General features: G+C 42.5%; 1 protein-coding gene across 1 annotated transcript in view; it reads left to right on the top strand.

Moving 5' to 3' along the window:
- Positions 1 to 25,388, top strand: part of pax5 (paired box 5) — a 43,150-nt gene that overhangs the window by 1,728 nt on the left and 16,034 nt on the right. Inside the window, exons 2-6 of the mRNA XM_070914111.1 lie at positions 6,654 to 6,819; positions 10,120 to 10,317; positions 10,978 to 11,042; positions 15,952 to 16,077; positions 22,745 to 22,845. Of these exons, the coding sequence (XP_070770212.1) occupies positions 6,654 to 6,819; positions 10,120 to 10,317; positions 10,978 to 11,042; positions 15,952 to 16,077; positions 22,745 to 22,845 (656 nt within the window). The remainder of the gene's footprint in view (positions 1 to 6,653; positions 6,820 to 10,119; positions 10,318 to 10,977; positions 11,043 to 15,951; positions 16,078 to 22,744; positions 22,846 to 25,388) is intronic.

Genomic DNA, 25,388 nt, shown 5'->3' with positions numbered 1-25,388 from the left:
CAGGCATATGCAGCGTGTAATAGATTACGCATTATATATCTTATTGCACTTTAGTCTCGGAGAGAAGCCGTGTTATGTGACCGACAGAGGTTCCCACGGTGCGTTATCCTGCAGGATTAAAAAAAAAAAAAAAAAAAAAAGCTGCGCGCACACACACCCACACACACACACACCCACACACACACACACAAAAAACTAGAACGAATCACGTTTCCTCTTCCCTGCCGTTTCACCAAAGCCAATGATCCGCGGTGCTGACGGTAACAGCGGAGCTAAAGTTATATATGTCAAAGCCCGGAGACGCTTTAAAACGATTACACCTAAAAAATGTCAAAGATAGAGAGAAAGAGAGGTCGGGAGGAATCGACTGTGACGCGTGGAAATGTTGTTGGGCGAGTGTGGATGTGCGCTGTGTGCCTCAGTGTGTGTGTGTGTGTGTGTGTGTGTGTGTGTGTGTGTTAGTGTATGTGTGTAACATTTTATAGGCTAAAGTTCACAACGTTAGGAGTGTTTGTAGCACGTGTGTTGAGGAGTTATAATATCAACTTGGTAATTGTCAGTCAACACGTGCGTGTGTGTGTGTGTGTGTGTGTGCTCACCCTAAAACCCCCATTTTTTTTTTTTTTTTTTCGGTTGACAATAAAATAAAAATTAAATATTAATATGGTTCGTATCGTTCGTGCAACACATTGAGCACTTGCTTGTAACTTTTGGCCCCATAAGCAACAACACATAGCAGAGATGTTTTGAAAAAATCTATACCAGGTAATTGTGATGATAATGAGCTGAATTTCATAATCACGTATTGTAATGGTAATGGTGGCATGCTGAATATTAAGTAGGCGAGGCTGTGGCCTACCTTGGTGAGTTAGCCGAAAAAGAAAAGGCAAAAAAAAAAGAAAGAAAATCGGACAGGCAAAAATACACAAACAGTAGAAAAACAGTCAATCAAACCACGTTTTCTACATGAATAAATACATGAATCTAATTTCATTTCAACTCTATAACGACCACTGTCCACTGAAGAAAACGAAAGTTAAGAAATAGTAATTATAGGTTGAAGGAGGCTTATTTCTTTAACCAAATCATACTTTTTCTTGCGGGGATCTCCGGAAAACAGACTTCTTTTGATCCAAGATAACTATTTATAAATCTGATTCCCTGAGTCACACTTCGCCGACAAAATAATAATTATTCCACCTTTCATGAGAAAGAGAAAAAAAGAAATAACAATATACGTCCAAAACGCCTGCCTGGCACATCTCACAGATCTATTCACTGTTTGCTCAAGGAAATTTGCTTCATCTGTATTCTCGCGGGCAACTTTCCAAACAGGTTTTCAGCCAAAAGTAATTTCTAGTTCCCCCTTTTTTTCTTTCAAGAGAGAAGAGAGAGAGAGAGAGAGAGAGAGAGAGAGAGAGAGAGAGAGAGAGAGAGAACCGGTGGCGTTTTGTTGCGATTTCTCTTTTGCTTTATTTTTGAGTCGTCAGGCCGTGACGAGGCAGATGAGAGATGAGAGAGAGACACAGAGAGAGAGAGAGAGAGAGAGAGAGAGAGAGAGGAATGTAGTGGGAAGAGAGAGACAGAGAGAGACAGAGAGCCTAATGGACCTTATTTTCTGGATGGGGGAGCTCGAATATATTCTGCTTTATCTCTGTATTTCTTCCTTCCGGAAACAGTGAATCAATCAAACATTTAAGGAGGTGCTGGGCTCTTAAGTCAGCTCCTATAAAGGGTAAATAAATAAAATACAACAGGGGATGCATAATGACCCCTGGTCCCCTGGCTGTCTCTGTCCCTCTCTGATTCAGTGTCTCCAGGATGAAAACGAAGCTGCTGCCTCTGCCAACACCCCCCCCCCCCCCCCCCCTTCCTCTAGAGACTGTAGGTTCAGCTTTTATAGAAAGACCCCTAATTTGGCAAAATCTTTGTATCTAATTTGCAACAAAAATCCTCCCGAGCCGGCCAATGTTGATTGAATTTCTGGGAGCAAGTGGTTAATTTGTTTGGTCAGTGTGATGAATTACTGGACCTCTGTCATTAAACTCACACAGCTGTGAGGGAACATCAGTCCTTAATGCTTCTGTAAGGTGACATGTTTCCAAATTATGTTTTTTAGGCTTCTGCCCACAAGAAAGGGAATAGACTCCTCTGAAAATGCAAGACGATTTCATGGGTATTTTCCTGTTATAATGATAAAAAAAACCCGGCAAGATCAAATTTAGTGTCACTTCAGGCCAGCACCAAAAACATGGGGTGTAGTCTTTTAAATGCAACTTATATCATTTATTCAGAGAATTATGCTACAGTGGCTGATAAACAAATGCCTTTCGAGAATGCGTAAGTTATTGCGTTTGTCCCTATCAGTATTTATAGGCTTGGGAAATAAATTTCAAAAACACATAATCCCCCACAACCTACCCCAAGAATGGTGAGAGTCTGAACGCCTAATGCCAACAGTAAATACACAGATAAGTGAATAAATAGTTATCTGGAGGTTTTTGTAGGTCACAAGTCATTCCTCTCCATCTCTTTACAAAGCAAGGCGTATTTCATGCCCTGGCCCAGATAGGAAGGGTGAAAGGAACCATTTCATTTACTCTTATCTGAGAGAGAGAGGGAGAGAGAGGGAGAGGGAGAGTCTTCTCTGCAGATACCTGTGGTGAGGACGACGTAGCGCAGTAGGCTTCTATAAACGACCCTGCAAAAACTGTGCTTTTACTCAGCGAAAGGTTTCAGGACATAATAATAAAGAGAGGAGGACGGAATAATGCCTTTACACAACTATACAAAGCATTCACAGAGAGCGAGTGAGAGAGAGAGTGTGTTAAGGACTCGAATTTACCCATGTAGGTCAGCAGGCTCGTTGCTGCTTTGAGGAGTGAAAATGTGTGTGTGAGTTTTCTCACAGTAAAAAATAAATCACAGGAATCAGTGTTTACTCCTTTATTTGATTAAAGTAAGAGGCATAACAACAAATAATTACAAGGAAAATAGGGTTCAGGGGCACACAGGTGGGCTAGCCAGGGACCTTTATTGCATTTCATCCCCTTTCTACTATCAACTGTCTAATAAAGGCAGAAAATGTCTCAAAATATGCTTAAAAAACAGTGGGGTTCAGCAGTGGCAGAGTGGAGCAGTTCCCAGTATCTCCAGTGGATCGAGGATCTAAGGACAGAGGATGTAGTAGATGTTTGTAAAGCCCTCTGAGGTAAATATTTGACAACTGTGATTTTGGACCATGCATCGAAATAAAACGGACTTGCCTTGACCCTGCACTGGCCCAGGACCAGACAGAGTGCAGAGTAGCACCTGCTTACATCAAAAACCACCAGCAGGCTCACACACAGGGAAGCCAACAAATCATCATTATATGTGGGACAGCGAGCGCATCATTCTTGCAGATCTCTATTTCAAACAGCAGACGCAGTATAAAACAGCTTCCTGGAGGTTTGCCTCAATTTCCTGGAAGGTGGCTGCTTCTTTCATTGATACCAAATAATCTGTACGCAAGTTGAAGCTATTAGGTTTTCTCAGTTCTCAATGAATGATCCTCTTCATTCAGAGACAACTGAGTGTCACACGTGATATCATTGCATTGCTGCCTAAGGGCATAAAGAAATATTTACACATATTACTTAAAAGTAAGTATTACCTTAAATTATTAAAGAGGGGAGATTTAGTAGTGCAGATCAATAAGGTTATATTTTAAAAAGAATAGTCAAAAATCGAAGCAGGAGAGGTCCTAGTATGAGTCAAGCTCTACAAACGCTGGATCCTACACTTCCCATAATGCAAAAGTGTTTGTGTTAGACCCTCCAAACCGGAAAGATGTTTCCGTTTAATTGAATGGGTTTGATGATGAATGGATGCAGCTGATGAGACTACATTGTCTTTAAAGTTCATGCCGCTTGTTACATTTCATGCCATTTAGACTTTGAGCCGTGGTTGAGCCCAGCTTTCATGGACACTGCATAAATATAACTCCGTCTATATCCGGCTGTCTTTTGTAAAGAAGCGATTGCTTTTCAAATCGTGCTGTCTGCAGCAGGCATCTGCATAATGAGGCTTCTTCTATCTCAAAAAATAAAGTAGTAAGGAAGAGAGTGACCATCCACATCAGCCGTTTGGAAATAGCTTCGTTTGATTTCACAGAATGAGACTCTCTAGACTTCACATTTCTGTACTTGTGTGTGGATATATTTTATATTTGAGCTGGAGGAGGCCGTGTGTGTGTGTGTGTGTTTCTTTATTTTATACTGGTGGAGGAAAGAGGACAGGGGGACAGGTTCAGGGGACAGCTTTGTGTTTAAGGGGGTATCCCTGCTGGGGTAATGTGTTTAAAATCTATTACCCCCACAGCTAGGATTAGTGTGCGTGTGTGTGTGTGTGTTTCCCCTAAAGACGTAATCACTATGGTAATACAAAAGCCAGTGGATTATGTGGTAGAAAAAATGTGGTTGATTTATACTCCGCCTTTGGTCAGATATATACAGTACATATACAGTACACACACTATTAGGGAGTGGGAGTGCTGCCCAAATAGTTCTCACTTTCTCACTTCTGCATAGTTTCCCGCTACTGCTCACTATATTTGCTCATATAGCGGTTAGCATTGTCATCTCAAAGCAAGAAGGGCCTGCGTGGGTTCTGACACGGCTCGGCTGGTTGGAGCCCTTCATTGTAGAGTTTTCAGAGGTGTGAATGTGTTTGTCTGACTAAGTGCTTGCCCTATACTGCTCACCCGTCCAGGACCTACCCTGCCTCTCCTGCAGTGCATGCTGGGACAGCAAGGTTCCAGGACTGGTATTAGAGCTGAGACACTTAGTTGATTAATCGGTGAGTCGTTTGACAGGAAGTTAATCGGCAATACATCTGATAAACGATTAATTGCTTTAGTCAAAAATTCCAATATTTCTCTGGTTTCAGTGTCTCCGATGTGATCATCAGTCTTCCATGACAGTAAACTGAATATTTTGGGCTGTTGGTCGGACAAAATAAGTCATTTCAAAACGTCACCTTGGGGACATTTTTCATTATTTTGACTTACTAGATGGATGCAAACTGTATCCCTATAAATCAACCTGCTTGGTTATACTTTGCTCCAATTCACACCTATGTATTGTCCCTGCTTCTTCGCTGCTGCTGCTGTCTAAATCTGTCGATCAAAAATGGAAGTTTGTCCGATGAATTAACAAGCAGCTATGACTTTCTGTCTTACGGTTACAGTAGTGGAAAGGATTAAAACAGTTTCTAAACAACCCCACGACCAGAATTATGTAAGGGTTCAGCTTATTCTATTCTAGTCTATTCTCGTGTAGACCGGCCTTATTCTCTTTCATTCATTTCCTCTTATACTTTCATCCCTCAGGGGGAATATTAGCGGTATCTTTCAGTAAGGGGCAAGAGCCAGGCCTTGGTCAATAATTAATTGAAATCCCTTCATTTACTTAAGATCTTAGCTTACTCTGCCCCGGGTGAAAATGGGCAAAGTTTGCACTTTGGAATAGTCAAACTGGTACTATTATGCTGAGCCAGATAAACCAGTGGCAGGAGAGAGATCAGACGTATATGAGATGGTAAACTGGCTCCAGCCAGAAGCCAACAGCAGTCTGAAGTTAATATTTCTCATAAAGGAACCTCATAAACAATAATCGTACAAACACAAAGCAACTCCAGTAGCTAAAGAAAAGATTTCTTGTACATGTAAATATTCATATATTCACATATATCAGTGATTCAAGGGAGCTGACATGCAGTTAGATTTTCACTGTTTTAATGTGAGCATACAGCTTTACCAACTGTTGTTGACCCACAGAAACAAGATGTTAATAGCACAAACACAACATGGTGTTTTTGTTGAAGCCTTGATGAGCAGTTATCAGTTGACTTTTGTCTTTCACTAGACAAGAGAAACCCATGAGGGCGAGAACAGGCGGCCTTAAAACAGAGCAAATAAAATGTGAATGCTTTAATCCAGACTGGAATGCAGCTACTGGATCCTGATGAATGGCCAGTAATGTTGTGATGTGTAAACATTACTGTCTGAACAGCCTTTTTAACAAGGCATGGTAACTCCAACTGCTTCAATGGTGCTGTACAGCAGTCAGCAATGGGAGACTGACGTTACACTAAGTAGCTCTTGTGTATAAATGTGGATTTTGTGCGAGTCAGGTCCCACCTGAAAACTCAGTCAGTCTGTCTTTTAAAATATGGTTTTATTTAATCTGATTATCTGACATAACAGAAGAATCATGATGATCATATTGGAAAAGCAAGTTTCCTCCTGTGCAACATTTGTGGTAATCTTGTCCAATTTTCTGTCGTGTCTTTTTCTAAAAATGTAATTAGAGGAAAGTCCAGACCTCGGACTTTGTTGATCACTGTGTACTTTTTCATTTGTTGCACGTGTAGCTAAAGCCACAATCATTTAGTCCTCTAAAATTCTTGCCTCATCAACCTCCATTTGGTCACTCACATTTGAATAAGTTTATCTTTGTTTCATTTCATTGCCTGTAACCTAATTAAATTTCTCAGCGGCTTGAGCTAGGTAGCCGTAATATCCCTCTCTCTCCCTCTCTCTCTCTCCCTCTCTCTCTCTCTCTCTCACTCATCCTTGACCTTCTTTTGATTCATTTCTCTCCCACTTGCAGGACATGGCGGAGTCAACCAGCTCGGAGGTGTGTTTGTAAACGGCAGGCCCCTCCCAGATGTAGTGCGGCAGCGAATAGTAGAACTCGCCCACCAAGGGGTCCGGCCCTGCGACATCTCTCGCCAGCTACGAGTCAGCCACGGATGTGTCAGCAAGATTCTGGGCAGGTAAAAAAGGCGCACAAACACCTACGACCATATGGTGACAGTCCTGAAAGTCTTTGACACCCTTTTTTACACAGCAGACTGTGAAGTAGCGCGTCCGGTCACGCATTGGACAGTTGGTAAGGTGTATAAAACCGAATGTAACTGAAACAGGAGAGCTAAAAATATCTGGTTCATTTTTGGTTAGTTCTTCTGGTTACTTTTTTTTTTTTTTTTTTTATCACCTGGAGAAATGAACACACAAAGGCCGATTCAGTGTTCAGCTAAACATGAGTCAAACTGCAGCTCCTGTGAGGTCACACTGACTCCTTCAGTGGCCATTCTGCCATTTCTTCAATTCCCTCAGCATGCACAAGCTGCATTTTCAGCACCGGCTGCCTTCGTTCTCCCTTGCCTCTTATTTCTCTATCTCTTGTTTCTCTCAGTCTGTTCTCCACTCTCTTTTTTTGTAGCCTTTTTTTACTGTATCCTGTATTTCTCGTCCAACCCCTCTCAATATTTCCGTGTCTCTCCTCACCCCCCTTTTCTCTCTCTCTGCCTTTTCAAAGCTAAATTCAAGAGTAAATCCCTGCTCGTTCCGTCCCCTGGAGAAGAAAGGGGGACAAAAGGGAAAAGATTCATCACTTTTTGGAATTAGCATCAAAATGAAAGTGGCACCATATTTCTGCACCCCCCACCCAGCCAAAAAAAAAAAGAAAGAAGACAGAGGGAGATGGAGAATGGGAGAAAGACAAGAACAAGGAACACAATCAAAAGGGAAAAGGCGTGTTAAAGAAGAAGGGTGCAGGAAAAAAGAAAAATGAGAGACAGAGAGACCATTTGAAGGGACGGAGGGGAAGGATTAGCTACAGCGACCCTCAGCTATATCAAAAAATGTGTTGCTCATTGTTCTCCCTTGCCTCTCTTTCTCTCTCTCTCTTTTTCTCTCTCTCTCTCTCCCTCTCCCCTGTCCTGGCCGTTCAACTCACTGAAGCGTTACCGTGAGGGGGGGGAGAGGGGATCGAGGGATGGAAGGAGGGAGGGAGGGTTGTTTTATCCTCTCCTCTCTGTCTCTCTGGTGCCAGCAGAACAAAAACACCAACTCTACCACTCTGTGTGTGTGTGTGTGTGTGTGTGTGTGTGTGTGTGTGTGTGTGTGTGTATGTGTGTGTGTGTGTGTGTGTGCGTGCGTGTGTGTTGGCTCATCGTTGCGCGGATATCAATAACCATGCTCGTTTATTCACCAATGATTCAGCTGTGAATAATTTAAATAGTTTTCCATTTGGAAATAGATTGTTTTTCCTTTTAGCAGTGTTTATACTCCAGCTGTGAATAGTCAAAATGTGCATCACACACACGTGCGCAACACACACGCGCGCACACACACACACACAGACACTCAAGAAGAAAGACAAGGAAACGCACATTTACAGGAACACACATCTTCACGGAAGGGATTACTCTAGCGTACAGCGGTGGAGAGAGGGAGAAAGACAGGGGGAGAGAGAGAGGGAGCAGCAGGTTTAAGACTGACTGACAGCTTGCATCCACGCACAGCATCCCCCCTTTTCTGCAAGCTGTGTAGCACATTTGCTGTCCTCCCACCCCCTGCCCCCATGCCCCTTCTGCATGCAAATACATTCATGAAATAGCCATGGTGGACACGAAACGCCTGAATCTGAGAGTGTGTGTTTGCATAAGTGTGTGTATCAGTGCCACCCTCTTCTTGCCTCCGTGTCACAATGTGAAATTACCAAAGACAACAACAGCCACCACTAGTCAGACATCACACATATATTTGCCAATATGTTCATTTAGCTGACACTGTTACCCACAGTTTGCTCTAATGACTGCGACATTACAAACAGCTAGTAGAAAGTTTTTTATTTTACCTGAGTTTAACCACACAACTTCCACTGAAAGGAACAAAGGTCAGTAAGTCCAGGGAACCTTAACCTATCGATGGGATCGCATCATATTGAGTGATGTGATTTGTATGGTCATTGTTATGATATTAATATTTTGTTATCATTGTTGTTTTCACTGACTCCATTGGTCATTTCATTATATGGTGCAATAATGTTTATTTCGGGTGAAAGGGTCTATGTAGAGTACAAATCAGCTTTTACTCTTTCTGACGAAGAAAGTTTCCTTTTCTAAGTCCTACTGAGGCTGAAGACGTCTTTTGCAAGGAATACCAAAACAGCAGGATAAAAAGTTGCAGAAAAAAAATCTTAAGACCAATATATAATACACTACAATACAATCTTACATTTGGCCAGAGTTATCAGTTTCCACAATTGATTCAAGTAACTAGAGCAGAAAACACAAAAGCTCTTCTTCGCCATCTCTATCCAAGCGTTAGGAACGACATGTACATTGAAAGAGTTATTGTAATTATTTCTCCTGTCCATACTGGCAGTGAAGTGATTTTGCATCCCATTGATCACTTCACTTTGTCAGTGTGGACAATAAGAACATTAACTGCCCGCAATTACTCTTTTAATCTTACATGTGAGTATTGTTTTAAGACAGACTATAGCAAAAAAGGGTGAACCTACTTATCCTTTCAGAAACAAGACACAAAACATTTATCAAGATCAGATGCGAATGGAGGACAAGGGGACAGGCCAGAGGGACGTGAAGTGTTGTTTGAAGCGAGCCAGAGAGTAGTCCTGGCCGCAGTGGGAAGGTCATTCCTCTGCTGGAGAGCCAGGAGGGTAAAGAGTTGAGACTAAGTGGAACAATGTCCAAATCACGACAAGATGGGGGGAACTAAAGGGCCAGTAGAACAACAGAAAGGTGATTTTCTTTCATGCCAGTTCTTTGGAGTTCGGTATGTAACTGCTGAGTTCAGCAGAGAAGCAGATGATCCATTTTTCAGCTTTTAGAGGTAAAGATGGAGGCACTATTTGCAGCTGTTCCAGGTTCTATTTAGATGATAAATAAAGAAACGATATATTTGTGACCCATATTTAAAGATTTATGTCTTCAGTAGGAACCAATGGGCTTAGATCCAAGAACTATAAACAAATTTGTTGACAATTGAAAAGTACAGAACAGCGCCAGCCTTATCCTTTAAAAACCATGTACTAACAATAATCTGCATTGACAAATAATGTCAAAATAAGAGCCAATGTCAGGTCCATTGATCAAGTCACACAGACACAAACGTATAATTTTATAAAATTAAAATTACAGATAACTGAAAGATACAGATTTAACCTTCCAACAGCTTTTATTCAACAACACTTAGAAATACCACAGCCTTCTTGTGTTGCCCCTTATGACCAACGTGAGCATTTCCTGTGCTTTGATTGTCAGGTACTATGAAACGGGCAGTATCCGCCCCGGGGTAATCGGGGGATCCAAACCAAAGGTTGCTACTCCCAAAGTGGTCGACAAGATCGCCGATTACAAACGCCAAAACCCCACCATGTTTGCCTGGGAGATCCGGGACAGGCTCCTGGCTGAGAGAGTGTGTGACAACGACAGCGTCCCCAGTGTCAGCTCCATCAACAGGTACTACACTCTGTGTAATCCGCATGTATGTGTTTGAGTATCAACTTATAGCAACAGGTACTGCGCAGAGCAATATAATACCGGGTGTTTTATGTGTGTGTGTGTGTCCGGGAGTGGAAAGGAGAATGGCAAAGAGGCCTCAGTCTCCATATGTATGAAGTGGCTGCAGCTCAGTGGTTCAACACGATGGTACAATGACAACCCTTTCCCCTGAGCATAGAGGCAGAGAGAGAGGGAGGGATAGTGAAATAAGAGAGAGAAGGAGTGAGCAAAAGAGGCAGACAAAAGGGAAGGAAGGTGTGCGAGAGTAAGGAAAGAAACAGACACAAAAGGAAAGGAAAGGAGAGGAGAGGACAGGAGAGGAGAGGAAAAGGGGAGGAAAGGAAAAGAAAGAGGAAGAAAAGGCTTGCATGAGCAGCCAAGCAGGAAGTGTGAGGCCCCTCTGCCATGTCAGCCTGCCTCAGCCACTTCACACACACACACACACACACAGTTTTGCTCCCACGATGGTCATGTTCTCTCTGTCATTCAGAATCCTCTCTCTCTCTCTCTCTCTCTCTCTCTCTCTCTCTCCTCTCTCTCTCTCTCTCCCACACACCCACACACACACACACACACAACCACTTCACACACACTAATATCTCCTCTCTCCTCCTGCAGGATAATTCGGACAAAGGTTCAGCAGCCGCCTGGCCAAACGGGCTCAGTGTCGGCTCACAACTTAGGTAGGTCGCTGCTATAAAAATCCTGTTTCCAACTGTCAAAGCATATTTTACAGCAGAGACGTTTTAGTGCGAGTCTCTCAGGAGCGGAGCCCGCGTGCCGTATGTGGAACAACGAAACGTATTGAAATTCTGGACCTTAACTTACAGAGAAAAAACACGGTGTGAAATCTTGTGTGCCACGAGGTTCTTTGCCTGAATGCTATAATCAAGGTGTAAAACTAATGGGATGTAGGTTCCTTTTTTTGTCCATTTTCTGCTCAATAAGAACATTTAGATTTTTAACCTGTGTGTTTTGAATACTGAGGGTTTGGTCGGGATGATCGAGTGTTCAGTGGAGATCCAACAGGAGTGAAAGGGAGACAGAGTGAGAGAGGATAACATGCAACAAAGGTGTCTCAAGCCGGGCACAATTATATTGTCAGCGTCTTAAACCCGGAGGTCAACTCACGTAGATTCCAAAATCTTCGGCAGGACGACACTCCAAATCACATGATTTATGAATGTGCGGATGTTTCAGACAGACAGAACCTCCTACTGGAAACATTGGTGCAACCAAGCACAGATGTGTTTTGTAACATAATGAAGTGCAACATGTAGCCAGGAGGAGGTTCCATGTTCCAAACAACAGTAATCCACACTGACAATGTTGAAAGAGCTCACAGCATCAAAGCAACTGAAACAAAATTCTCACAAAAAAAACAAGGCAGTGAGAATAATACGTTACAGTGTCACAGTAGTGGATCCAGAAATAATCTTTCTCTAGTAACCTTTTTTTCACAATTCCATCCCAAACAGGGATCTGAAACAACTTAATGCTCATAGAATAATTATTATAAGCACTGAAATGAGGAGATCACGATGGTAAATTAAAAAATTGTAGTTTACAGCAAAGCTGGATTATCAACCGGGCAAAGTGGGCAACTACCCCATAGTCCTAGACCCTCAGGGGCTACAAAGGTCCATATTTATTGTGTGTCAGTAGATTTGTGGTCATTTGAATAATTTCACATTTGTTTGGGAATATGCATCTCTAAATCACACAAATGAAGTGCATCAAAGCAGGTCTTGAATTACTCTTCTAGGGTGCCAAAATGTACATGGTGTCTATTCCTAAATGAGTTCATCAAATGATCAAAAACTGGGGTCCACAGCTAATCTTTGCCCCTTAGTGAATTCATTTGGCCATGTTTTGTTTTGCCAACATAAAGTAGATTGCAAGGACGTTTGAGTAAAAAGGTGAAATTAATATTCTTGATCATAACGTGATGCTGTACACAATTATGGAAGTCAGTCATTCTGAATAGCCCTCAATATCTGTAAATAATAAGGTTCTTATCAAACTGAATAAATGATCCTCCTTCAGATTAAGAAGGTTTTGTAGTTTTTAATCATCTGACAAACTGAAGCAATATATCTATTACAGCTATGACTGAAACATTATTTCCTTTTATTCAATGAACATCTTAGAGTACAAATAAACATGAGAGCCTATCTCTTCCTCTCGCCCTCTCTCTCTTCCTCACTTTGCCCTGCAGTGGATTGTGTTTCGGTGTCTCTCATATCTTCATAATCGCACATTGTCTATTAATCTAAATTAATTTCACACACACTGCTTCCCGACTCCTGCCTTTTACACACATTTAGTACACACACGCGCATACACACACCTAGATGCACCCAGACACACACACTGCACGCTTACAGATTACACAGATAAATGGGTCCCACTCCCAGGCGGAAAATTGAACATTTGGATTTGCAGAATAAAAGCATTACGTTCTGATAAAAAAAGAGTGAAAAGAAAGAGAAAGGAAAATCAGATAATTGAAGTGCTAAATCAAGTGATGGGAAAAGGAGGGATATGCATTCATTATACTCTCCTTGTCGTTAGCGAAGGAGTAACGGCTAGAAGGGACCGTGATCATCTGGTTTATCGTTCTGTTTTTTGTTTTTTATTCCCTTTTCGGTCTTGTCTTTCTGTGTTTGGGGGGTCTGCTGGGAGAGAGGATTAGGATGTCTGTCTCCACACCTTCCTGTCCCTCCTGGGATACCATACTGTCACTCAACCCCACGTCCGCTTACAGGGGCACAGATAAGGGACCAAGGAATGAGTGACTGTATGTTTGTGTGTGTGTCAGGAGGTTGCAGAATGTGTGTGCGTGTGTGTGTGTGTGTGTGTGTGTGTGTGTGTCACTGAAGCGGTGACAAGTATGTTGCTGTGTCGCCCAGCGAGGAACTTGTCTTTTCCAGGGGGAAGATTAGTGGGAGAGACATGAGCAGCAAAACACAGACAGACTCCTGTCCTTTGTGGCTTTTTGTTAAAGCTTCAATTTGGTCTGTGTGGCTGAGTATAGTTTCAGAAGTAAAGAACTAAAGTGCATCTATGTTGAGCTTAAGGAGAGAAAAGTGGGATTTCACTCATGGATTTTGTGTTTTGTATCGTCGAATGAGAAGGTGTCATAAATAACAAAATGACTCAACATTACACATGCAAAACCATGCCAAGCAACTCATTGTATTACAGGGGAACAACAGCTATAAAGTTTTGCATCACTCACTTTCAAGCCTCTGTCATGCAGTACGTAGTAGGACACAATAATGCCATTGGGCTCCTGTAAAGGTGACCTTTTCTATTATATATGAGCTTCAAACAAGGTGCTTTACAGTAGTAGTAGCTAAAGGTGTATTTCTCCTTTTTTATGGGAAATACAACATTATCCTCTTTAAACAAACACTGACTCAGTTTATTGGGAGTGCAATACTATTAGTTACAGTCTGGTTTAATTTAATTTTGAGAATTATATTCACTCTCATAATTCATTATAAATAAATGATAAAGTGGCCATAGAAAACTCCGCCCCCTAGCGTTTCCAAGTGGTATTATTTTTTGGCGCCGCTGTTGCAAAAACAACCGGATAGCTTCCCGTTTTCCTCAGGGCCTGGCAACTACCAACAACACAGGACACACTGCATTTGTTTCCAAATTTCCGTGAAGAAACGATCACCACCACTTTGGAAATAAGAGATAAGAAAGGAGCAAGTTCACTGAAGAGGTAAAGTTAAACTGTCATGGTTTTATATTGAGTAATAACATAGTTTGAGTATTGCTACAGCTAACGTTAACAGCCTGGCTACTGTCCAAAACAAGAACCAACCGTCCCGATTTGAACTAGAAACCCTGATCTCAGTGCTGTGATACAGTCAGAGTGAAACACCTGGTAGTATTAATACGTAGGCAGGTTTAGTTACTTACTGATCTAGTAGAAAGATGCCAGCTGAGTGACTGTCCCGGAGCTCTGTCGTCCGAGGTTCACTCTTGTTTTACCTCGGGTTATTTTCTTCCCCTCTTCCCGCCTTCTTTGCCTCCTTCGTCAACGGGGCTCTTTTTCCGGTTAACGTTAGAGTTTCCACGGTTACTCCGGTCCAATTTCCGCTATGGGGCTAGCTAGCCACCGGGGAAAACATCTATCCTCTTTCTTTCAAGAACTTTATTGAAACAATTATACAACAAGTTTAGGCCATGGTTGTATAAATAGAACGGTAAAAGCGCTGTCCTCTTTCTGTTTTGGTTGTGCAGTGGTTGAGGCACATCCTTGTGCCGTAAATCGAGCCTTTATTTTCCCCGGGAAATCGTACCTAAAGTTCGGGATTCCCTAAAGGTATTTCATGCGGGGGCGGTGCCTTACGTCCTGCGTCACACAGAGGGTTGTATGCGTGATGCGCGTTCACTAGTTGTCGTCACTTTTTTGGATAAGCTAGCAAACTAACTTCTTACTGTTACTTCAAATAGAGATGATTTTTGATTGTTTTTTGTGAGCATCGATTTACGAAGATACACTTAGATTTTTGCTCCTTGTGCTGCTGGCTCGACTAGACTTCCCTGCAGATTTTCAAATGACTTTTACTTGCCTGTTGATAAATTCTCAAATTGACGTTGTACTGGAAATATGTACAAATAAATAGTACTAAAATATACTGACATTTAGATGGACTGAATTATGTCCAACAACAAAAAATTACTCAGAAGGGTTTGTCTGTATTCTGATATCAATGTAGTATTTGCATCAATAGAAGCCCAGCCCAAACAGGCGTACAAGGCAGACTATCAATTTCTATGTACATAGGTGTGAGACCAAATATACAAATGACAGGAGACATGAACATGAATTGTATATTCTGTATGCCTTCGGTCACGGAGCTCGCCGGAGCGCGCACTGCTATGTTATTCAAAACCACGCTTTTAGTTTTTAGGAGTTTTTAGGAGTCCCGATCGTACCAGTGGCAGATAGAATTGCACAGTGAAAGCGAGGTTTATAGGGAACCAAACTAAACGCACATGGTGTTATTATTCTTTAGCCATTACATTATGTCATCAACATTTATTTCATAATGATAAATGAAAGCACAAAACTACTACTACTATTGCTACTGTGAGCAGGCTACTAAAATATACTGTAAGGTGGAATAGATAATGGCAGCAGAGGTTTCATTCCAATTTCAGAGGCGTAATCACCCCCTAGTCTCTGAGTGGCGTTAAGATGGCTAAATAGATCTCTTTGCATTTTTGAACTTCTGTGACAGATTCAGAAATTTTCACTGACAAACGTCTGGTTCTGCTCCAGGTTTCTGCCTCTTAAAATGAAGTTTTCCCGTGCCACTGTCACCAAGTGCTTGCTTGTGGTGGGAACAGTTGAGTCTCTGTAATAATATTATAAAGGGTACAGTCTAGACCTGCTCTATATGTAAAGTGTCATGAGATTTTGTTTTGATTTGGTGCTATATAAATAAAATTGAATTGAAAAGGAAGCTTATATCCTCCTCACAAGAAAAAAAATCCATATGATTATTCTTCTCTCTTGTTTGTCTTGTGATTTCAAACTGTTTGTGTTGTCGTGTGGTCTGTCTGCAGCAACGTCCGTGGGCGCCACACAAGTGTCAGCAGTGACCAGCGACTCAGCCGGTTCCTCGTACTCCATCAGTGGCATTCTGGGTATCAGCTCAGCTGCTGACGTGGGCAAGAGGAAGAGGGACGAAGGTGAGCAAAAGAATATGTGTGAGTGTGTGCTTGAGTGTATTTGTTTACCTGTGTCACTGTATTTTTTGGTGGTAATGGCACATGTACAAATACATACAACATACATAAAAACATTATATGATGATGGACAGCCTCAGGACCCCCTCCTTACCCTTCCAGCATGAAAAGCCCAGATGGAAAGAACTCAGCACTCAGGATCAATGACAGATGTGTGTGAGTGTGTGAGTGTGTGTGCAATATGGGAGTTCTAAACCAAACATCTTCATTCAGAAACCCCAATTTGTTTACTAACAGTGCTTCACCGGAGAGCTACCTGAGAAGTCAGTTTATGCATGCACTATTGATCACATATGCTGTCATACTGGATCAATGTTGTATACATGTTAATAGAGGCGTGAGCTTGTGTGTGTGTGTGCACATGAGGGGGTTCTCACATGTACTGTATGTATATGTTTGTGAGTGTGTGTGTGTGCGTGCATACATGTGTGCATGTTTGTGAGTGTGTATGTGGCGGTGTCAGTGGCATTAAAAAGCCATCACACAGACAGTCTCCTGCGGTAAATGAGACAGGACCAGATGTCGGAGCGAGGGGGGGTGACAGAACGCCACTGGGGGCTATTTCTCGCTCTCGCTCTCTCTCCAACACACACACACTCACACATACACACACATACACACATAAGGTATGGGGTCCTTTTCCCAATGCTGATGAACTTCCAAAACATTCCAGCAGGTTCCAGGATGAATCCCAGGTGCACCCAGAGTGTTCTGATATGCTCTGATACGGCCCACTTACCCATCAGCAGAGCACAAAGACTTTAGACCTGACACACACACACACACACACACACATGCCCATACAGAGTACAGGTGAATGATGATGGCATTTGATCCTCCACTTTTGAGACCTCCACTCTCTCTACACAAATGTGGCTGATAGTTTGTGGTGTCAAATTGTACACACTTTGGATCAAAGTTTACCTTGTTTTGTGAATAGTTTCTGCCCCTCAATAATTGTGATTTGTAATAGAGTAAAAGAGTTAAAAAAATGGAAACGTCAAAATATCAAAGAGTGTTTACGCTTGCAGCAGATGAAAACGTCAGATTTGTGTGGAGCCACAAGGACACTGTAACCTTCCTCAAAATACATGAAATAAAGTAGCCTAAATGCTATATTTTTACTTTGTCTTCCACCATTTGATTGGCGCTCTTTTAATAACATCATCTTGTTATACCCTCTTCCTCTGGAGAATTAGCGCCACTAACTGTTTGTCTCTATATGTCCAACTCCTCGCATTTTCTTAAGCTTATTTTCGAGAAATTCAGTTACAATTTGCACTGAATTTGGATGGCAACTTGTCTATAGTGGCTCTTGAATTAGATGAGAGAACTTCACAGAATGTCATGTTTAATACTGACCTACAAATGTCCTTTTCACAACAGACATTTTGACTTTGTATAGGATGAAAAGCACAGGGGTAACTAGTAACAGTAATGCCGGCTCCGTTCAAGGGCCCTGGTGTTGCCTGCTGGGACACTGACATGGGTTACCGGGAGTGGAACTATTGTTATTATTAGTTACCCATGTGCTTTTGCAGCTATAACAAGTCAAAATGTATTAGGCATCTACTTTTCTTATAAAGCCATATTTCATTGACAATAATAATATGAGTCACGTATAATTACACAAATGTATCCCACACTATTATATTATGTGTGCTCTGATGTCTGTGGCAAGGACTCTGTGGTTGAATCTGTAGTCGAAATAGAAGCTCTGTAATCTAATTAGCAGCATTATTGTTTCACTTTGTTCTTTATGTGCATGACATGCTACAACATGTGCTCCATGTGTGGTCTGTCTATTTGTTTTACGATGACTGGACCTTGTGTTTCACAATTCATATCAAAAATATTGTATCACTTCACGTTTCACTGAAGCATCCAGAAAGCTTCTTTCAAGCATTGTGTAGCTCTGCGTCACGTTTTGCTTGTGTGTTTTATCTGCAGTGTTTCCGTGGCGGAGGTCTGCGCGGTCGGCTCTGTGGTCTAATTAACAGCATTGCTAATCACAGCTTCCATTAGAGCAGCCCCCGCTGGATAATGACACACGCACACAGCAAGGGGCGACAGGGGGAACAGCATGCACTGACATGAAGAGACAAACACATACACAGATACACAGTAATGCAAGCTTCTCACACACACTCACACCCATATGCTTGTCGGTACCAACATTTGTACACAGGAGGAAAAAGACATAAACATACATAAGTCACACGCACACACAAGGCCAACAACCACATGGCCTTCTCTTGTTGACTTTGTCTTCATATCTATCTCTCAGTGCAGGTGAATATGTTACATATGCAGTAATGAGACAGTGGACCTCAGTGTCTCTCGTGTACCTCAGTGCATCAGACAAGGCTCAAACCTTGACTTTCCAGCATTTAATAGCCTGATAAAAAGGAGTGATCAAAGTTTTTGTTTCCCCAAAACAGATTCAGGAAAAAGGGAGCACTCCGGTGGTAAACACTGGTGAATTTTATTTTGACATGTTTCGGCATGAAGCCCTTTGCAAGTCCATGAAAATAATATTCACCAAAATGATCAAGACATGAGGTGATTCTTCACATTTGTCATAGCAGGAAAATCACAGGTGCAATTGCTAATGGTAATGATGGCTGAATCCCATTTAGTTTTTCCTGTTCCATGACACTGATATAGTGCATAATGGTTCACTGGTATGGCTTCCTTGGACACTTAAATGGAGCTGAGCTATCCTTAGTGTTATTAGTACCACTTGTGCTCTTCCTGTGTTTCTTACTATGATAAGTCAAGTGCTGTGAAAAAAGTCTATTTAGTGCACGAGAGGTGTCTCTTCTCATGGACTCGACGCTGGCTCATCCATTCAGTTGAAACATATATCTTTTTTTTATGTATATATTTATCTCTGCTGTAACTTATAAGCATAGAAATGGCAGCTGTGCAAGTGATGGGAACACAGGAGGGCGGGATCATGGCATGTGTGTTTCTGTGTGTGTGAGTGTGTGTGTCGGCAGGAGGAGTGTGTGGGGGTAAAGCCCTGTGGTGACCTGTGCCCCCAGCCAAAGCAAGGGGAAGTGGGGGGTGACCGGGGGCAAAATGTAGATGAATGGGAGTGAATGGAAGAACTTGACTTGTGGGGCCTAAAGGGGACTATTGTATCTTAACCTATTCTCTTACACACAGAGAATGTGTGTGTGTGTGTGTGTGTGTGTGTGTGTGTGTGTGTGTGTGTTCAGGACAGGTGGGCCTGTTAAGATTGGGAATGTTTCTTTCCTTGAGTGAGGATTCTCAGTATGTTTGAAGGAAAATCACACATAGTCTGTTGTTATTACCCAGAATGCTAAGATGACCTTTCACCCCCTTGTGCATCCACTGTGACATGCAGCAGCTTACCAGATAAAAGACGCTGGGAGCAAGCAAAAGATGGAGGACGGAGGACAGGAGGGAGGGGAGCTCCGCCCTTCACCCTGAGTTCCTCTCAGTGCCTCCCGCCCCCCAAAACTTTGATCTCTGGAGTTTAGATGGGGCACACACACACACACACACACACACACACACACACACACACACAGGCATGCACAGGCTGGGGCTGTGAGGTCAGACTTACGACCCTTGTCCTATCAGTATGATAATCTATGTCAAGTGCAAAAAGATACACACTGGTGGTGTCCTACCCCCTGCAGACACACACACACACACACACACACACAAAACATGCACTGACACACATTAACAGGTGACAATCCATCTAACTATCGAAGGTATTTGGATTTAATATTTCAATTGTTCCTGGGTTGTCGAAAAAATGGCAATGGCAGGCCAAGTCAGAGGGAGACGGTGATGGGGAGAGAGAGAGAGAGAGAGAGAGAGAGAGAGAGAGCACAAAATAGAGAGAGACAGAGAAGGCGGAAGAGAGAGGAAAAAGGCAGAAAGGAGAGAACAATAAGGGCTCATTGTTTGTTTTGTTCTGCTCTGAAAAAGAGGGAAGAGAAGCGCTTCCCTTCTGAGACTGACTCACAGAGATAGAGGCAGATGTATGTGTGTGTGTGTGTGTGTGTGTGTGTGTGTGTGTGTGTGTGTGTGTGTGTGTGTGTGTGTGCGTGTATCCGACAGTGAATAGGATTTAACCCGTCACGGCAATGAGTTTCTTTACCCATCCATGGATACAATGAAACCAGCCGGATATCAAGCTACCCACCCACACCCACACATCCACACCAAGACACACACACACACACACACACACACATACATACACACACCTGCACTAATTCATACAGATGAATGGACAATATTGATTATCATAAATAAAAGCTTTGTTCTTACTGCTCGATTACAGTAGGTTCTGTCGTCTCCTTCGTTCTCTGTCTTTCTCTGGTCCTTTGTGGGTTCTCCGTCGTGACAGGCTTGGGTCAGTCTTTCAGTGTGTATTTGTGTGTGTGTGTGTTTGTGTGTGTGTGTGTGTGTGTGTGTGTGCGACAGAGAAAAAGCAGAAAGCAATAAGCTGGCTGAAATGGTGCCATCAGAGCTACATGATTGATCAATTGAATTCCATCATGGGGACTGGCCGGTGGGATTAAATGGGTCGCCGTGGGTTACCAGGCTAAAGCATCATACTGGCTTTATCTCCCCCCTGATTGGTCTGTCACCAGAGACCTGGACCATACACTCACACTGCTCCCAGCATCTGTATACGAGTGTGTGTATGTGTGTGTGTGTGACTATAGTAGAGAAAGAGAGATTATGATCAAGCAGTGTGTTTGTGAGAGAGTGGGTGAAAGAGGTTTTGTGTACTGAAAAGGTGTAGCGAGGTTTTGTGAGTTATGCAGCACTGTGTGAGTGTGAGGGGTTTTGTTAGCAGCTAGATACTGTCTCATGATTTGATGTTTACTAGAAGTCTTTGAAATGAACTGAAAAACACTCCTTGTGTCAATGTGCCAGGTCTAGATTGATCGTTTTATTACATTTTCAAGAGGTTACCACTCAAACTGGGAAAATAGAGTTTGCAACCCGTTGTAGTATTATACAGCTGTGGAATCATAGATTAGTATGTGGTTAAATATACTAATCTACCATTTAAAGGATAATTCTTGTTTATTACAATTTAGGTCTATTTTCATAGTTTTGGCCAGCAGGTAATCGCTAATAATAACATTGCACACACAAGTGTTTTACTAAGATGTGGGAACGCAGCAACATCACTAAAATGAAGTAAACAAACCCCCAGGTTAGCCAAACTTGTTAGGAAGAGAAAACAAAGACAAACGATAAATTTAATACCCTTACTGTCTTTTGGCCTCTTCCTTTTTCAACCTTGACCCAATGTACTTGTGCAATGGAGTGATTATTACTGACACTTCAAGATTGTGGTTACGGCAAATAAACTATGGCTTGAGTTAAGCAACTAAAACGCTTTGGCAACACTTTGCACAATGCTACGTTAACTGCTATGAGCAAAACCCGAACCCGAATCTTCGAACCGCAGTGTCAGCATTCGAGTTGCATTGTGGGTAATGTTGGCACCAGGTTTTGACAAGGAAGAAGAATCTGTGGAATAAAAAAGAAGATATCTCTGGTTGAACTGTCCATCATGACTCTAAGAACACTATAGGAGTACAATGCTCAATCGGTGGAGTACTCTTTTAAGGTTAGGGAAAGATAACAAGACCCAATTTGTAATAAACCGGAATTATCCTTTAATGTTGAATGTGGTAAAATGCCCTAGCTCTAGTTTGTTCACTTTCTTCCTTTCTCTCTGTCTTTCTTCTTACTACATCACTCTTTGTTTTTTCTTTAGCATCACAGTCTGGCATAAATAGATCTGTATTTTCAGTTCAAATGGGAAAAAAAAATATATAGTTGAAGCCCCTTCCCCGTCCCTGTCTGTCATATCACTCCCCCTGCTGCTGGACACACACTTACACACACACACACATACACCAAACACACAGTGACCCCGAGGACTAAAATAGGCTCTCAGGAGCGGTTTGGAGCAATGAATTGGCTCTATAGTGGGGGATTTTCACCCTCATCCCCTTTTTCTCTTTATCTTTTTCTCTCGTTCTCTCTTTCTAATCATTTGTGGGCCGCGACTCTTCAGAGTTCTTATAATTGTCTCGTTCAGTCCCTCAGCCTTGCAATAACTGCAGGATACGAGAGCTCACAGTCTAATACTGATACCACAGCAATATATATTTGTGTGTCTGTGTGTGTGTATGGGTGATATGACAAGAGGAACGGAGAAGTGTGTGTATATATGAGAGGCGAGAGTGTACTTTTGAGAGATCAAGAAGGAGAGACAGCGTATGCTTGGTAATGGATTGCATTTGTATAGCATTTTCTCTGAGTCTCCACAATCTATGAAGTCACTCAGTCCTAAATCAGCTCACCGGGGTTCATTTGAGTCCATACTTTGCTCAAACGTCTCTCTCCACATCTGCCTCAGTGATTTGGTTTTATCCACCCACGCCTTCACTCCTCCCTTCACTCCGCTATCATCGTCTGTGTCTGGTTTCTGCCTCTGTTATACACATCAGACTCACAACACCTCGTTTAACCCCCCTTCTTAAATCTCTTCTCTTCCTCCTTTCTTCTCTCTCTCGCTCCTGTCTTCTCTGTGTAGGTCTGCAGGAGTCACCGCTGGCCAACGGGCACGGCCACAGTGGGCGGGACTTCCTCAGGAAGCAGATGAGAGGGGAGCTGTTCTCGCCGCAGCAGATCGAGGTATTGGACCGCCTGTTTGACAGACAGCCACCCTATCCAATCCAATCCAGCTCTGACTTCTATGTGAGCCCTGACTTTGGCAAGGTAAGGGCGTGGCACCGTGCAGGCTTTGGGCTGAGGCTGAGGGAACAGGTGAAGGGTCAACAAGTAGGGTGCTTTAATGAAAAGTACGACTAACGCAGGAGGAAACTCTTTCCATTAAAAGCTGATGAATGAGTCTGACAGGGGCAGAGGCGGAGTCAAGTCCAGCTCAATACCACTTACAGTACTACTTTTTGGGTCACTCATTTCTTTTTCTTGTGTGGAACCACTCTGCGTTGCCACAGGAACACTGGGGATGCTTTTTAGATGTGCATCTGTCTAGTTTTACTTCCACACCTACGTTTTTGCTTTGAGTCAAACAGCCAGTTGCACATGCTTGCATAGCTAAGTTTTTGAGAGGGATGTATTTCCAGTTTTTTGATGACATCTAGGGCTTGTTCCTATCAAGTTTGAATGCACTAATCTCAGGACACTTTTGACAAAAATGTTTGCCAAAATAATCTAATATAATAAAATCTAATGGTGGACTTGTAAGCTTGGTGCTTATATAGCTGTCACTGTTGCCTTAGTTAGTGAAGTAAGGGGTGAGTGACCTAAAATAGTGACCAGTTGGCCTATGGTGTGATGCCAAGCAGAAAAAGATCAAGACCCATATTTGTGTGCCAGCCCAAAGTACATAGTGGTCTCAGTCTGGCCACCATCAATTGCAAACTAAATTAAATATAAAGGAAAGACGAGTATATAGTGAGACTATATTCATGGACGTTTTGACATTTTCTAGCATTAGGTATCATAGAGGGTGATCCAAAATCCATTTTGCTATAGCCCTGGATTACACTGAGTTAGTTAGTTATGTGTCAGTGGATATACAACTTTGTTTGGTCTACAGGTATATTTTTTACATTTAATTTTTTATAGAAACTCTTAAGGTTATGGGGAAACTGACAACTTACATACACCATCGGATACACAGCAGAGCATGTATTGCTTTGTTGCCCTATCTTTCATCTTCGGCGCTAGATGAAATGCCTGTCTCTGCTTTTAGCTAAAAGCCTGTCCTGCCTGCTGTGCCTTGCCATGCCATGTCAATCTTTAAGAAATGAGTCAGATCGCATAATGAATATCCAAATTTACATATTCCTAATTTTTTATATCTCCAAAGCAATGCAGAATCTTTGCATTCATCCTAATAGATTTTTTCTGCTTCATTTATGTTGTTGTTTTTTCACTGAGTGATCTGAAAATGTCAGCATCAAGTCTGTCAATCTGAAAGACTGCTGTGAACATCTGTGGTCTGATAGACATTGTGATGGCTGCTACGGAGACCCAGTCAGGCCTGGCCTATTGATGTTCCTATAATCTAGACACACTGCAGGGGTTAATGAGCATATTGACCCGGCTCTCATTATGACCTCACTTCCTGCTGCTCGGGGACGGCGATGGAGCTGTCCGCATGCTGATGCATCTTGGGAATGTGCTGCATATGTATGTGTTGTTTGCGCGTGAGAGGCAAAGATGAAAAACAAGAGCAAGAAAGGGAGTGTCTGTGTGTCTTAATGTTGCATCTAAATTGACCTCCCGCCCTTTCCCAGCAGTAAGTTAATGTAAACCTGAGTGGAATAGACAGGTGTAAGTAGTACGCTGAATAACAAAACGACAACAAGCTAGCATTTGTATTCTCTCTACCTTTTCTCAGATGTCCTCTAATCTGCAGCCCTCCGGTCAAAATTAAGGAAATATTTTGCCATCGTCTCAAAATGACACTTTTGTTTCCACAACCTTTTAAAGATGCCCCTACTTCAGGTTTATTTATTCAGTCAATGTAAAGGGCAAGAGGACAAACACACACTAGAGGAGTAGCAGTATATGGAGTCACATATAGGCTACAGCCTTAGACCTTTAGGGCAGAGTTTTGCTTTTTAGCCCATTCATTTCCTTCTGACCGACATGGGGAGTGGAGTGACACAGGGCGAGAGGTCGACAGGGATTGGCTCTAGTAGCTCTATAGACTACGACTCAAGACTATAATACCCATGATTCATAGGTCAGTGTCCTCTCTGAGCCCGGTCAAGCCACTGGGGTCGGGGTCGGGGATAGGGGCTTTAAACTTGCAGGTCACCCTGGGGTCAAAACCCTGGGAGCTGCATTGTGATTACAAAGAGGTGCACACACACACAAATCTACATCACTATCTGTCCCTCTACCTCCGCTTCCTTCTCTCATCCCGTCTAGTTGACCCCCCCTTTTTCCTAGCCTGAATTTCCCAGAGGGAATGATTGACAATCATACCTTTAACACTGACACACTGACAGCTACAGCTCAGCCTCTGTGGTATGTGGGCTGAGGTGTGTGTGTGTTTGTGTGTGTGTGTGTGTGTGTGTGTGTGTGTGTGTGTGTGTGTGTGTGAGAGGTGGTGCTGGTGGGGTTTACGGTCAAGGAGGGTCACGCTGTGTTGTGACTGACATTCCTAAAAGATGCCTGATATATACTTGGCCCTGTTG

The sequence above is a fragment of the Enoplosus armatus genome, chromosome 2 (assembly GCF_043641665.1).
Source record: "Enoplosus armatus isolate fEnoArm2 chromosome 2, fEnoArm2.hap1, whole genome shotgun sequence".
NCBI classification, from domain to species: Eukaryota; Metazoa; Chordata; class Actinopteri; order Centrarchiformes; family Enoplosidae; genus Enoplosus; species Enoplosus armatus.
The sequence above is the reverse complement of the archived record's forward strand: the minus strand, read 5'-3'. Positions and strand labels throughout refer to the sequence as shown.